The 14,196-nt window shown below is 45.2% G+C and overlaps 1 protein-coding gene across 1 annotated transcript in view; it reads left to right on the top strand.

Annotated features, from left to right (window-relative positions):
* Positions 1-13,344, top strand: part of Gycbeta100B (guanylate cyclase soluble subunit beta-1-like) — a gene marked incomplete at its 5' end in the record, with an annotated part of 50,755 nt that extends 37,411 nt beyond the window's left edge. The window contains 2 exons of the mRNA XM_070080712.1: positions 8,806-8,963; positions 13,006-13,344. Coding sequence (XP_069936813.1) covers positions 8,806-8,963; positions 13,006-13,129 — 282 coding nt within the window. The remainder of the gene's footprint in view (positions 1-8,805; positions 8,964-13,005) is intronic.
* Between the last annotated feature and the right edge of the window lie 852 nt (positions 13,345-14,196).

Raw genomic sequence — 14,196 nt, 5'->3', positions numbered from 1 at the left:
ACTGCATGGAAGATGGTGGGAGGGGAGGAAATGCATGGAAGATGGTGGGTGGGGAGAAACTGCATGGAAGATGGTGGGAGGGGAGGAACTGCATGGAAGATGGTGGGAGGGGAGGAACTGCATGGAAGATGGTGAGAGGGGTGGAACTGCATGGAAGATGGTGGGAGGGGAGCAACTGCATGGAAGATGGTGGGAGGGGAGGAACTGCATGGAAGATGGTGGGAGGGGAGGAACTGCATGGAAGATGGTGGGAGGGGAGGAACTGCATGGAAGATGGTGGGAGTGGAGGAACTGCATGGAAGATGGTGGGAGGGGAGGAACTGCATGGAAGATGGTGGGAGGGGAGGAACTGCATGGAAGATGGTGGGAGGGGAGGAACTGCATGGAAGATGGTGGGAGGGGAGGAACTGCATGGAAGATGGTGGGAGGGGAGGAACTGCATGGAAGATGGTGGGAGGGGTGGAACTGCATGGAAGATGGTGGGAGGGGAGGAACTGCATGGAAGATGGTGGGAGGGGAGGAACTGCATGGAAGATGGTGGGAGGGGAGGAACTGCATGGAAGATGGTGGGAGGGGAGGAACTGCATGGAAGATGGTGGGAGGGGAGGAACTGCATGGAAGATGGTGGGAGGGGAGGAACTGCATGGAAGATGGTGGGAGGGGAGGAACTGCATGGAAGATGGTGGGAGGGGAGGAACTGCATGGAAGATGGTGGGAGGGGAGGAACTGCATGGAAGATGGTGGGAGGGGAGGAACTGCATGGAAGATGGTGGGAGGGGAGGAACTGCATGGAAGATGGTGGGAGGGGAGGAACTGCATGGAAGATGGTGGGAGGGGAGGAACTGCATGGAAGATGGTGGGAGGGGAGGAACTGCATGGAAGATGGTGGGAGGGGAGGAACTGCATGGAAGATGGTGGGAGGGGAGGAACTGCATGGAAGATGGTGGGAGGGGAGGAACTGCATGGAAGATGGTGGGAGGGGAGGAACTGCATGGAAGATGGTGGGAGGGGAGGAACTGCATGGAAGATGGTGGGAGGGGAGGAACTGCATGGAAGATGGTGGGAGGGGAGGAACTGCATGGAAGATGGTGGGAGGGGAGGAACTGCATGGAAGATGGTGGGAGGGGAGGAACTGCATGGAAGATGGTGGGAGGGGAGGAACTGCGTGGAAGATGGTGGGAGGGGAGGAACTGCATGGAAAATGGTGGGAGGGTAGGAACTGCATGGAAGATGGTGGGAGGGGAGGAACTGCATGGAAGATGGTGGGAGAGTAGGAACTGCATGGAAGATGGTGGGAGGGGAGGAACTGCATGGAAGATGGTGGGAGGGTAGGAACTGCATGGAAGATGGTGGGAGAGTAGGAACTGCATGGAAGATGGTGGGAGGGGAGGAACTGCATGGAAGATGGTGGGAGGGTAGGAACTGCATGGAAGATGGTGGGAGAGTAGGAACTGCATGGAAGATGGTGGGAGGGTAGGAACTGCATGGAAGATGGTGGGAGAGTAGGAACTGCATGGAAGATGGTGGGAGGGTAGGAACTGCATGGAAGATGGTGGGAGGGTAGGAACTGCATGGAAGATGGTGGGAGGGGAGGAACTGCATGGAAGATGGTGGGAGTGTAGGAACTGCATGGAAGATGGTGGGAGGGGAGGAACTGCATGGAAGATGGTGGGAGGGGAGGACCTGCATGGAAGATGCTGGGAGGGGAGGAACTGCATGGAAGATGGTGGGAGGGGAGGAACTGCATGGAAGATGGTGGGAGGGGAGGAACTGCATGGAAGATGGTGGGAGAGTAGGAACTGCATGGAAGATGGTGGGAGGGGAGGAACTGCATGGAAGATGGTGGGAGGGTAGGAACTGCATGGAAGATGGTGGGAGGGGAGTAACTGCATGGAAGATGGTGGGAGGGTAGGAACTGCATGGAAGATGGTGGGAGGGGAGGAACTGCATGGAAGATGGTGGGAGGGGAGGAACTGCATGGAAGATGGTGGGAGGGGAGGAACTGCATGGAAGATGGTGGGAGGGGAGGAACTGCATGGAAGATGGTGGGAGGGGAGGAACTGCATGGAAGATGGTGGGAGGGGAGGAACTGCATGGAAGATGGTGGGAGGGGAGGAACTGCATGGAAGATGGTGGGAGGGGAGGAACTGCATGGAAGATGGTGGGAGGGGAGGAACTGCGTGGAAGATGGTGGGAGGGGAGGAACTGCATGGAAGATGGTGGGAGGGGAGGAACTGCATGGAAGATGGTGGGACGGGAGGAACTGCATGGAAGATGGTGGGAGGGGAGGAACTGCATGGAAGATGGTGGGAGGGGAGGAACTGCATGGAAGATGGTGGGAGGGGAGGAACTGCATGGAAGATGGTGGGAGGGGAGGAACTGCATGGAAGATGGTGGGAGGGGAGGAACTGCATGGAAGATGGTGGGAGGGGAGGAACTGCATGGAAGATGGTGGGAGGGGAGGAACTGCATGGAAGATGGTGGGAGGGGAGGAACTGCATGGAAGATGGTGGGAGGGTAGGAACTGCATGGAAGATGGTGGGAGGGTAGGAACTGCATGGAAGATGGTGGGAGGGGAGGAACTGCATGGAAGATGGTGGGAGGGTAGGAACTGCATGGAAGATGGTGGGAGGGGAGGAACTGCATGGAAGATGGTGGGAGGGGAGGAACTGCATGGAAGATGGTGGGAGGGGAGGAACTGCATGGAAGATGGTGGGAGGGGAGGAACTGCATGGAAGATGGTGGGAGGGGAGGAACTGCATGGAAGATGGTGGGAGGGGAGGAACTGCATGGAAGATGGTGGGAGGGGAGGAACTGCATGGAAGATGGTGGGAGGGGAGGAACTGCATGGAAGATGGTGGGAGGGGAGGAACTGCATGGAAGATGGTGGGAGGGGAGGAACTGCATGGAAGATGGTGGGAGGGGAGGAACTGCATGGAAGATGGTGGGAGGGTAGGAACTGCGTGGAAGATGGTGGGAGGGGAGGAACTGCATGGAAGATGATGGGAGAGTAGGAACTGCATGGAAGATGGTGGGAGGGGAGGAACTGCATGGAAGATGGTGGGAGAGTAGGAACTGCATGGAAGATGGTGGGAGAGTAGGAACTGCATGGAAGATGGTGGGAGAGTAGGAACTGCATGGAAGATGGTGGGAGAGTAGGAACTGCATGGAAGATGGTGGGAGAGTAGGAACTGCATGGAAGATGGTGGGAGAGTAGGAACTGCATGGAAGATGGTGGGAGAGTAGGAACTGCATGGAAGATGGTGGGAGAGTAGGAACTGCATGGAAGATGGTGGGAGAGTAGGAACTGCATGGAAGATGGTGGGAGAGTAGGAACTGCATGGAAGATGGTGGGAGAGTAGGAACTGCATGGAAGATGGTGGGAGAGTAGGAACTGCATGGAAGATGGTGGGAGAGTAGGAACTGCATGGAAGATGGTGGGAGAGTAGGAACTGCATGGAAGATGGTGGGAGAGTAGGAACTGCATGGAAGATGGTGGGAGGGGAGGAACTGCATGGAAGATGGTGGGAGAGTAGGAACTGCATGGAAGATGGTGGGAGGGGAGGAACTGCATGGAAGATGGTGGGAGAGTAGGAACTGCATGGAAGATGGTGGGAGGGGAGGAACTGCATGGAAGATGGTGGGAGGGGAGGAACGGCATGGAAGATGGTGGGAGGGGAGGAACTGCATGGAAGATGGTGGGAGGGGAGGAACTGCATGGAAGATGGTGGGAGGGGAGGAACTGCATGGAAGATTTAAGTAATGAGAGCTTCTGGGGGCGTTAACTTCCAAATTATTTCCTTCAGTCTTTTACAATCCTATGATAAAAGTCATCAGATATTTAACACACGGTGGCCCGTGCCCGGGTGAGGTGTACGGGCTCGATTCCCGGGAAGGGTGACTTGTTTTCTTACACCGGTTGTCTATGTTCACCTATCAGCTAAAACGGGTACCTGGGTGTTAGTGGACTGGTGTGGGTCGCATCCTGGAACAAAACTGATCTAATTTGCGGGAAATGCTCAGCATAACAAGGGACTTTCTATATTGTAGTATGTCACTGATGTCAACTATGGTCTGTATACCTTGTACATGTACTGGTAGTAAGTAAGGATATTTTATTATACTCTTATCTATCAATCTTCGTCTATTCCACAAATAGGTCAGTAGGCCAGATATATATATTACAGTCCTCTGTGTTTATATAAGAAACTAAGACTGGAAGAACACTGTGGCAGGTCTACTGGCACATATAATTTTTTTATTTACAAGTATATATACAAGGTATACAGTCCTAGCTAACATCATCGACATACTACTGTATAGACAGCCCCTTGTTATGCTGAGCATTTCCACCAAGACGTGATCAACACCAGTCGACTAGCTCCCAGGTATCCATTTTACCGATGGGTGAACATAGACAACCGTTGTAAAGAAACACGCCCAATATTTCTACCCTGGCTGGTAATCGAACGCGGACCCTCGCCGTGTGAAGTGAGAACTTCAGCCGCCAGACTAAACCCAACTCCTCTCTTTAAGTAAGTAAGTTTATTCAGGTACACACAAATACATTTACATAGATTACCATACATAGCAGCATATGTGCAGAGAGCCTAAGATAACCCCAAAAAAAATTCTAATTAAAGCATTTTGATAAGCTTCTATATTTGTAAGTTTATATAGGCACAGGTACACCTAAGTACAATTATCAGTGACAAGGTGACTTGTTTCCATTCGATCGACACCATGCCTAACCTTTCTAGGGTAGGGTAGGTGCCTGAGCCCGAGCCTTTAGCTCATAAGACTGTCATTCCTATTTGCTCCCTTGTGGCGGGGATGGCAGACCAGAGAGGCCTAGCTTGTGGCTAGGCCTGGGGACAGTTGGTCCCAAAGATGAGGAGGTACTTGTGCCTCCTCCCATGGGAGACTTAGGTCTCAGACACTCCCTAAAGAGGGAGCCAAGGCCGGGCCACCACTTGGAAAAGGCCCGGGCCGGGAGAATACCGGCGAATCTTTAATAATAATAATAATAATAATAATAATAATAATAATAATAACAAGGCATCATTAATTTACAACTGCAACGTATTAGATTAATACTTTATTAACTATAATATTTACACCAAGTGAAGTTTATGGTTAGTGAGAGTGAAGCTTAAAGCTGTAGCAAGTGAAGCTTAAAGCAGTGTTCCCATTAACACATGTACGTAGAAAGCTTAAATCAACACCAAATTTACGTATAAACCTTAAATCGACACCATATTTACGAGGAAGGCTTAAACCGACACCATATTTACGAGCAAGGCTTAAATCGACACCATATTTACGTAGAAGACTTAAATCGACACCATATTTACGAGGAAGGCTTAAATCGACACCATATTTACATAGAAGGCTTAAATCGACACCATATTTACGAGGAAGGCTTAAATCGACACCATATTTACGTAGAAGACTTAAATCGACACCATATTTACGAGGAAGGCTTAAATCGACACCATATTTGCGAGGAAGGCTTAAATCGACACCATATTTACGTAGAAGGCTTAAATCGACACCATATTTACGAGGAAGGCTTAAATCGACACCATATTTGCGAGGAAGGCTTAAATCGACACCATATTTACGTAGAAGGCTTAAATCGACACCATATTTACGTAGAAGGCTTAAATCGACACCATATTTACGTAGAAGGCTTAAATCGACACCATATTTACGTAGAAGGCTTAAATCGACACCATATTTACGTAGAAGCTTAAATCGACACCATATTTACGTAGAAGCTTAAATCGACACCATATTTACATAGAAGGCTTAAATCGACACCATATTTACGTAGAAGCTTAAATCGACACCATATTTACATAGAAGGCTTAAATCGACACCATATTTACGTAGAAGGCTTAAATCGACACCATATTTACGTAGAAGGCTTAAATCGACACCATATTTACGTAGAAGGCTTAAATCGACACCATATTTACGTAGAAGGCTTAAATCGACACCATATTTACGTAGAAGCTTAAATCGACACCATATTTACGTAGAAGCTTAAATCGACACCATATTTACATAGAAGGCTTAAATCGACACCATATTTACGTAGAAGGCTTAAATCGACACCATATTTACGTAGAAGCTTAAATCGACACCATATTTACGTAGAAGCTTAAATCGACACCATATTTACATAGAAGGCTTAAATCGACACCATATTTACGTAGAAGGCTTAAATCGACACCATATTTACGTAGAAGCTTAAATCGACACCATATTTACGTAGAAGCTTAAATCGACACCATATTTACATAGAAGGCTTAAATCGACACCATATTTACGTAGAAGCTTAAATCGACACCATATTTACGTAGAAGGCTTAAATCGACACCATATTTACATAGAAGGCTTAAATCGACACCATATTTACGAGGAAGGCTCAAATCGACACCATATTTACGTAGAAGCTTAAATCGACACCATATTTACGTAGAAGCTTAAATCGACACCATATTTACGTAGAAGCCTTAAATCGACACCATATTTACGAAGAAAGCTTATATCGACACCATATTTACATAGAAGGCTTAAATCGACACCATATTTACGTAGAAGCTTAAATCGACACTATATTTACGAAGAAAGCTTATATCGACACCATATTTACGAAGAAAGCTTAAATCGACACTATATTTACGAAGAAAGCTTATATCGACACCATATTTACGAAGAAAGCTTATATCGACACCATATTTACGAAAAAAGCTTATATCGACACCATATTTACGAAGAAAGCTTATATCGACACCATATTTACGAAAAAAGCTTATATCGACACCATATTTACGAAGAAAGCTTATATCGACACCATATTTACGAAGAATGCTTAAATCGACACCATATTTACGAAAAAAGCTTATATCGACACCATATTTACGAAAAAAGCTTATATCGACACCATATTTACGAAGAAAGCTTATATCGACACCATATTTACGAAAAAAGCTTATATCGACACCATATTTACGAAAAAAGCTTATATCGACACCATATTTACGAAAAAAGCTTATATCGACACCATATTTACGAAAAAAGCTTATATCGACACCATATTTACGAAGAAAGCTTATATCGACACCATATTTACGAAAAAAGCTTATATCGACACCATATTTACGAAAAAAGCTTATATCGACACCATATTTACGAAAAAAGCTTATATCGACACCATATTTACGAAGAAAGCTTATATCGACACCATATTTACGAAAAAAGCTTATATCGACACCATATTTACGAAAAAAGCTTATATCGACACCATATTTACGAAAAAAGCTTATATCGACACCATATTTACGAAGAAAGCTTATATCGACACCATATTTACGAAGAAAGCTTATATCGACACCATATTTACGAAGAAAGCTTATATCGACACCATATTTACGTAGAAACCTTAAATCGATAACATATACTCATAACCTTAATCAAAACCAAAATACACTGCCTTCCGGATTGTGCGTCAGGTATACACTTCCTCTACTTCACAATGGATGACCCCTGGCTGTCTTCAAGAGGAAGCCGGACAAGCAAATAGTCAGTGCCCAACCAGCTGGGCTGTGTATCGTGCGTCGGTTTGCGTGCGGCCAGCAGTAACAGCCTGGTTGATCAGGCCCTGATCCCCCGCGAGGCCTGGTTATGGACCAGTTCGCGGGGACGTTAACTTCCTGAACACCCTCCAGGTATACCTACGCTCAAAACACAAACTCACCTCTCATACATGAATAACAAAAAGGCACAATACCGTGACTGGAACGATACACAAATAACCCGCACATAAAAGAGAGAAACTTACGACGACGTTTCGGTCCGACTTGGACCATTGACAAAGTCACACTAACAGAGGTGGAGCAGGACGGCATTGTAAAATGCTCCAAACTTCAGAACACCCGTGACGTAACCTGAATCCTCATTTTTTCTTTCTTTTTCTTCTTCCTCTTCCCCTTTCCTCTTTCCTTTTCTCCTCTGGGTTGTCTTTCTCTCTCCTGTCTCGTGTTTCTGTTCCTTCTTCATTTATTTTATTTCACCACTTCCCCTTTCACGCACCTCTGTGCGCTTGCTCTCCCTCTGTGGGCATCTAGCTCTCTTGCAGTGCTCCCCTTCCTTTGTTTTTTTTTTTGACTGGCTCGTCATCCTTATTTCCCACTTCTACCACTACCACTACTACTACTACCTCTTCTTCTTCTACTACTACTACAACTACTGATGAAATTAAGACACATGTGCGGCGTCTGGTTGTCTTTGTTGTGGACGTTTCGCCATCCAGCCAGCCACTGGATGGCGAAACGTCTACGATGGGGATGCCCGGGTGTTGTGCATGTGTCTTAATTTCATCTTGTCGGTATTATATACAATTCTTGTACTACTACTACTACTACTACTACTACTACTACTACTACTACTACTACTACTACTACTACCTCCACCTCTTCCTGCCTATATATAGCCGTCCTGCTCCACCTCTGTTAGTGTGACTTTGTCAATGGTCCAAGTCGGACCGAAACGTCGTCGTAAGCTTCTCTCTTTTATGTGCGGGTTATTTGTGTATCACCTCTCATACACTCGAGCATACACGTACACTCGCACTCAACACAATCCTTCACTCATCCTACAACTATAATACACTCGTATCACATACAATCAACATACACTTTATTAAAAAAATTTAATAGAAGTCTGCTACACCTCTTAGGAAACTTAATGGCGTATGAAAAATAAGCCTTTCTAAGTCTTTTGTTGCTTCTTCCACAGCAAATCACAATTGGAATCCATTCCGGGGAAGTGGTGACTGGAGTGATAGGTCAGAGGATGCCCAGGTATTGTCTCTTCGGTAACACCGTCAACATCACCTCCAGGACCGAGACTACTGGTGAAAAGGGTCGCATCAATGTTTCTGAGGATGCTTACAGGTTAGTGTGTTTAATTTACGTTAGGCGCTAAGGCTATGTGGGTTATTCAGGGCAAGCTGTGATGGAGGCTTGATCCTCCGTCCACTGAGTGCAAGACCTGTGCTTCCTATTTGTACTCGCCTAGATGTACAAGTTAGCGAGTCATATACGATACACATGCACGCGCGCACGACAACAGACAGGAGGGTTAGGGGTGACATAACATACAAAATATTACGAGGAATAGATAAGGTGGACAGAGACTGGATGTTCCAGATATGGGACACAGAAACAAGGGGTCACAACTAGAAACTGAAGACTCAGATGAGTCAAAGGGATGTTAGGAAGTATTTCTTCAGTCACAGTTGTCAGGAAGCTGAACAGTCTAGAAAGTGAGGTAGTGGAGGCAGGAACAATACATAGCTTTAAGATGAGGCATGATAAAGCTCGTGGAGCAGGGAGAGAGGACCTAGTAGCGATCAGTGAAGAGGCAGAGCCAGGAGCCGAGTTTCGACCCCTGCAACCACAAATAGGTGAGTACACACAAAGGATCATGCAGAAGAAACCAGGGTTAAGGGACTCGGAAAAGTACCATCGAGTGTTAGTTAACTGCAATAAAACTAGAAAAAAATGGTAGCAACTGAGAGTGCACAATGACGCCATAGGCAGGAACGAGAGACAGCATGTATCGGCAAGCATGAAGCTCATCCTCGAGGGAATCACCAAGCCTGACCACCCACAGAACCTCCTCAGCCCCTAGCCCCTCCTCCAACCCATACAAAATAACCCAAAACACCAAAACAAACTACACTGCACACCCACAGTTTCCACTACCCCTACCACAAATACTGTCCTTATAGCAACCTCACAAAATCCCGCTGTGCCTTCCATACCTCCAACCCACACCAACCCCTTCCACCCCATGACCCATGAACAAAGGCCAGGGATCCAGAAACCAACAAACCGGAATACAGTATTGGAAAAGAAGCTGAAGGTATGGTACTCCGACGCAGAGAGAATAACACGAGTGAGGAGTGGCATGAACGAATCATGGAGGCATCACTAGACATCATAGCACTCACTGAAACAAAGCTCAGATATGATAACAGAGGCGATCTTCCCGACTGGCTATCAGATCTTAACGTAAGACAGGGAAAACAAGGGTGGGGGCGGTTGACCAGAAACTCATCAGAAACCATCGGAGTTTTGAGATGGGAGGAATGGACAGATGGTTAGATGACTACATAATAAGAACACTTCTAATCAGGGGTCTCATGATGGCTATATTAGTGATGCACAACCAGCTGCTTAAAAGACCAAGACAGGAGTATGAGAGCAACAAAATAATGGTGGATGCACTAGCTGAGGTGGCCAGGTCCCACGTGGGGAGGGCAAAGCTACTGTTCATGGGAGACTTTGACCACAAGGAGAGTGACTGTGAAAACCTGGAGCCACATAGTGGACCAGAAATGTGTAGAACTAAGTTGCTGGTGGTATTGTTAGGGACACAACCACAGAGAGGAGTGGATGAACCAGCGAGGCTAGACTTTGTATTCACCTTTGGCAGTTCTAATATAAAATATATTACAGCGACAGATCCCATGGCGCCAATGATCACATTGGCACAATTTATAAAGATGCGACGGAAAGAACAGACAACGAGGATAGAGTGGCCTGAGTGTGACAGATTCGCTCATTTGCTCAGATGATGTAACTTAAAATTTTGGCAGTAAAGATTGAAAACCAAACCCATGTAAGCGTGGTTGTATACAAGCCACCAGAGACAACTTCCCAACAATTCAAAGAACGGCTTTTGAAAACAGACCACTGTCTGTTAAGTCTTCCAGCCCCAGCCCCAAATATCTTGTTGTTGGGAATGTTGGAGGAATGTGACAAATAATGTTTAAGCAGAGATAACCTCAGAAGGCAGCTCAGATGAAAATTCATACACACGAGCCATTAAATCTTTGCAACAAATTCACCTTAAGCCAGCAAATAGTGGAGCCAACAAGACTGGAAAATATATTATCTTTTCACCAATAAAGGCTATTTAGTACAAAATAGAATTTACAGAGATGACAGCAAAGAAATGAGATACTGTAGTCCCAATATGACTCAGAGCTTAGTGAGCCGTTAATCAGACTTAAAGAATTTAAATTTCTTTTTTATGGCAGAGACTTCAAATTTGGTTAATTCAAGAATTTCTGATATAATCCTAACGCCATTTGACTGAAAAAGCTATAAATGACAAGACCATGCACTCTGCCCCAGTGCCTTAAATATGCTATGAAGAGGGAGCATAAACACGGGGGGGAGGGGGGTCATTACTTCACAAAGGCGGCAATAAGGCAATTGCAAATAATTACAGACAGAAGCAAGATCACCAACTAATTGGACACCCAGCAGTTGCACAACCCAGGGCAACATAGGTTTAAAGTAAGTCGCTCCTGTCTGCCACAGCTACTGGACCGCTGTGACATGGTCTTGGATGCAATGCAGGTAGTATAGACAGACTCCGAAAGCCTTCGACAAATGAGATCTTGGTGCAGCAGCTCGCAAAATGCGTGATAAATGAATAAGAAGAAACTAGGTATGTGAATCAATAACTTACTAACAGAGCACAAAGTGTAGTAGTAAACCGTAAAGTCAGAGGTTACTATAGTGAAAAGCTCTGTTCCACAAGGGACAGCACTCTCTCCAATCCTTTTCCTCATTCTTATATCTAACAGACAGATGCAAGCCACAGCACCATATCCTCCTTTGCTGACGATACCAGAATTTGCATAACAGTGTCATCCACAGAGGACACTGCAAATCTCCAAGCAGACTTTAACCAAGTCTTTAAATGGGCTTCGGAAAACAATACGAAATTCAATGAGGTCAACTTTTAATTCCTCCACTATGGAAAACTCGAGGAAATAAAAACTGAATTGGAATGTGAAACAAAGTACAGCCATACAGTAGAGCAAAAAACTAACGTGGGAGTGAAAATGTCAGGGAATTTCACTTTCAAAGATCGCAGCAATGTGTCTGCCACATCTGATAGGAAAATGATAGGATGGATAACGAGAACCATCAAAACTAGGGATGTCAAGCCAATGATGATTCTCTTCAAAATGCTTGTTCTCTCTTTACTCTGGAACATTGCTATACACCAACGGCCCCTTTTAAAGCAGGCGAAATTGCAGACCTGGAGGAATATACAGAGAACTTTCACTGCACGTATAAGTACAACAAAAACCCTCAATTACTTGGAACAGTTAAGGTCCCTTGACATGTACTCCTTGGCATGCAGGAGAGAGACGTCATATTATACACGTGGAAAATCCTAGAGGAACCAGTCAAAAATTTCCACACGAAAATCACTACCTATGGAAGCAAAAGACATCCCCTCTTCCCACAAGGAAAAGCTGGGGTGCCATTAGTACACTATGAGACAACACAATAAGTGTCAGGGGCACGGTCATGGACCGGGCCGCTGGGGGTGTTGACCCCCGACACATCCTCCGGGTATACTCCAGGTATGGTCCAGATTTAACACTAGAGCGAAATAACACAAAGGAAGGAAGAAGCCAAATTTCAAAAGAGGGCATTACACAGGCATGATGCAAGCAGGTTATCTCTTGTAGTTGTTTCCACAAACTGTTTTAAAACGCGGGTTTGTACCGCTTCCGCAAAGTTGTTAGATTAAGCTTCCTGTAATTTTGCTCCAATTAATTTGGATAAAATTAAAATCGCCCCTGTAAAATTGCATTTTCCTATCTAGATGCCATTGTAGCTTCATGCCATACTTGAGGTCTCTACTGTACCCGAGAGGTCTGTAGATCAAACCTAAGATTAACTTTTCACGCCCTTCGAGTAACTGCAGCCAGAAAGATTCTATGTCCGTCTATTCCACCTTCAAGTCATTCCTGACGGAAGAGTTCAAATTTGCACTTACATAGCAACTCCATCACCTTTCCTATTGACTATATCAGTGTGATCAAATTTATACTACTGTAAGTGTCATTCTTTAGCCTACTTTAACCTAGCCAAGCTAACAAGTCTTTATCTCCTTCCTCAGGTATCTACAGGAGCCAAAAAATTATGACCCATGTTTCACCTTCACTTATCGCGGCCCTGTACCCATGAAGGGAAGGAAAGAGCCCATGCAGGTGTGGTTTCTTAACAGAAAAAAAACCACTTGAATATTTCTCGCTACTCCATTACCGTGAAAACGCAAGAAAGAGAAACACTTCTTAAGAGTTAAATGGAACAAGACTTTAGATATAACAAGTGGTTCTTTTGGGTGAAGTTAATATTAAAGATATAAATTATTTAAGCAGGTGCAGCTGTAGTGAGAATAATTTGCATGGCAACTCCGCCTTCATTTGACTTATATGGACGTTTTTCTGCCTCAGAATTAGTAATTTTTTTTTTTTTTTTTTTTTTTTTTTTTTTTTTTTTTTTTTTTTTTTTTTTTTTTTTTTTTTTTTTTTTTTTTTTTTTTTTTTTTTTTTTATTCGCCGGTATTCTCCCGGCCCGGGTCTTTTCCAAGTAGTGGTGACCCGGCCTATCAATAACTTCCTGGTCACAACAAAAATAATATATTTTAAGAAATGCATAAAGTATAGATGTGAAAAACCCATTGTGTGGACAGCATTTTGGGTTTACTTAATCTAATTAAAATTGAACTTTAAAAATATATATAGGTGTGAAGTTGGTTTAGCTTACGAGTTTAGTACAAACTCGTAAGCTAAACCAGGTTCATACCCATGGTAAAACGAACTCGACGATTTCTTAAGTCATACCATGTATTAAGGAAAGATCGTAGACTCCATCTTACGTAACAGAAAATGCGATAGTAATTATGGACAGGGTAGACTATAGTGGTAAAATAAAGATGTTATTGGAAGACGAGGGATCTTACTTGCCTCCTAAGGTCCACCAAGAGTATACAAGATATTCCAACACAAATCCGACGGTACTTTACTGGTTATGAGGCAACCCGAGGGACTCTGGACGCTGGACGCTGGACGCTGGCCGCCAATAAAAAGTAGGGGCGCCATTGGTACACTAAGAGAAAACACCATAAGTGTCCGGGGCCCAAGACTGTTCAACAGCCTCCCATCAAGCATTAGGGGAATTGCCAATAAACCCCTGGCTGCCTTCAAGAGAGAGCTGGACAGATACCTAAAGTCAGTGCCGGATCAGCCGGGCTGTGGCTCGTACGTCGGACTGCGTGCGGCCAGCAGTAACAGCCTAGTTGATCAGG

Source organism: Cherax quadricarinatus, unplaced genomic scaffold (genome assembly GCF_038502225.1).
Source record: "Cherax quadricarinatus isolate ZL_2023a unplaced genomic scaffold, ASM3850222v1 Contig825, whole genome shotgun sequence".
Classification (NCBI taxonomy): domain Eukaryota; kingdom Metazoa; phylum Arthropoda; class Malacostraca; order Decapoda; family Parastacidae; genus Cherax; species Cherax quadricarinatus.
The sequence above is the reverse complement of the archived record's forward strand: the minus strand, read 5'-3'. Positions and strand labels throughout refer to the sequence as shown.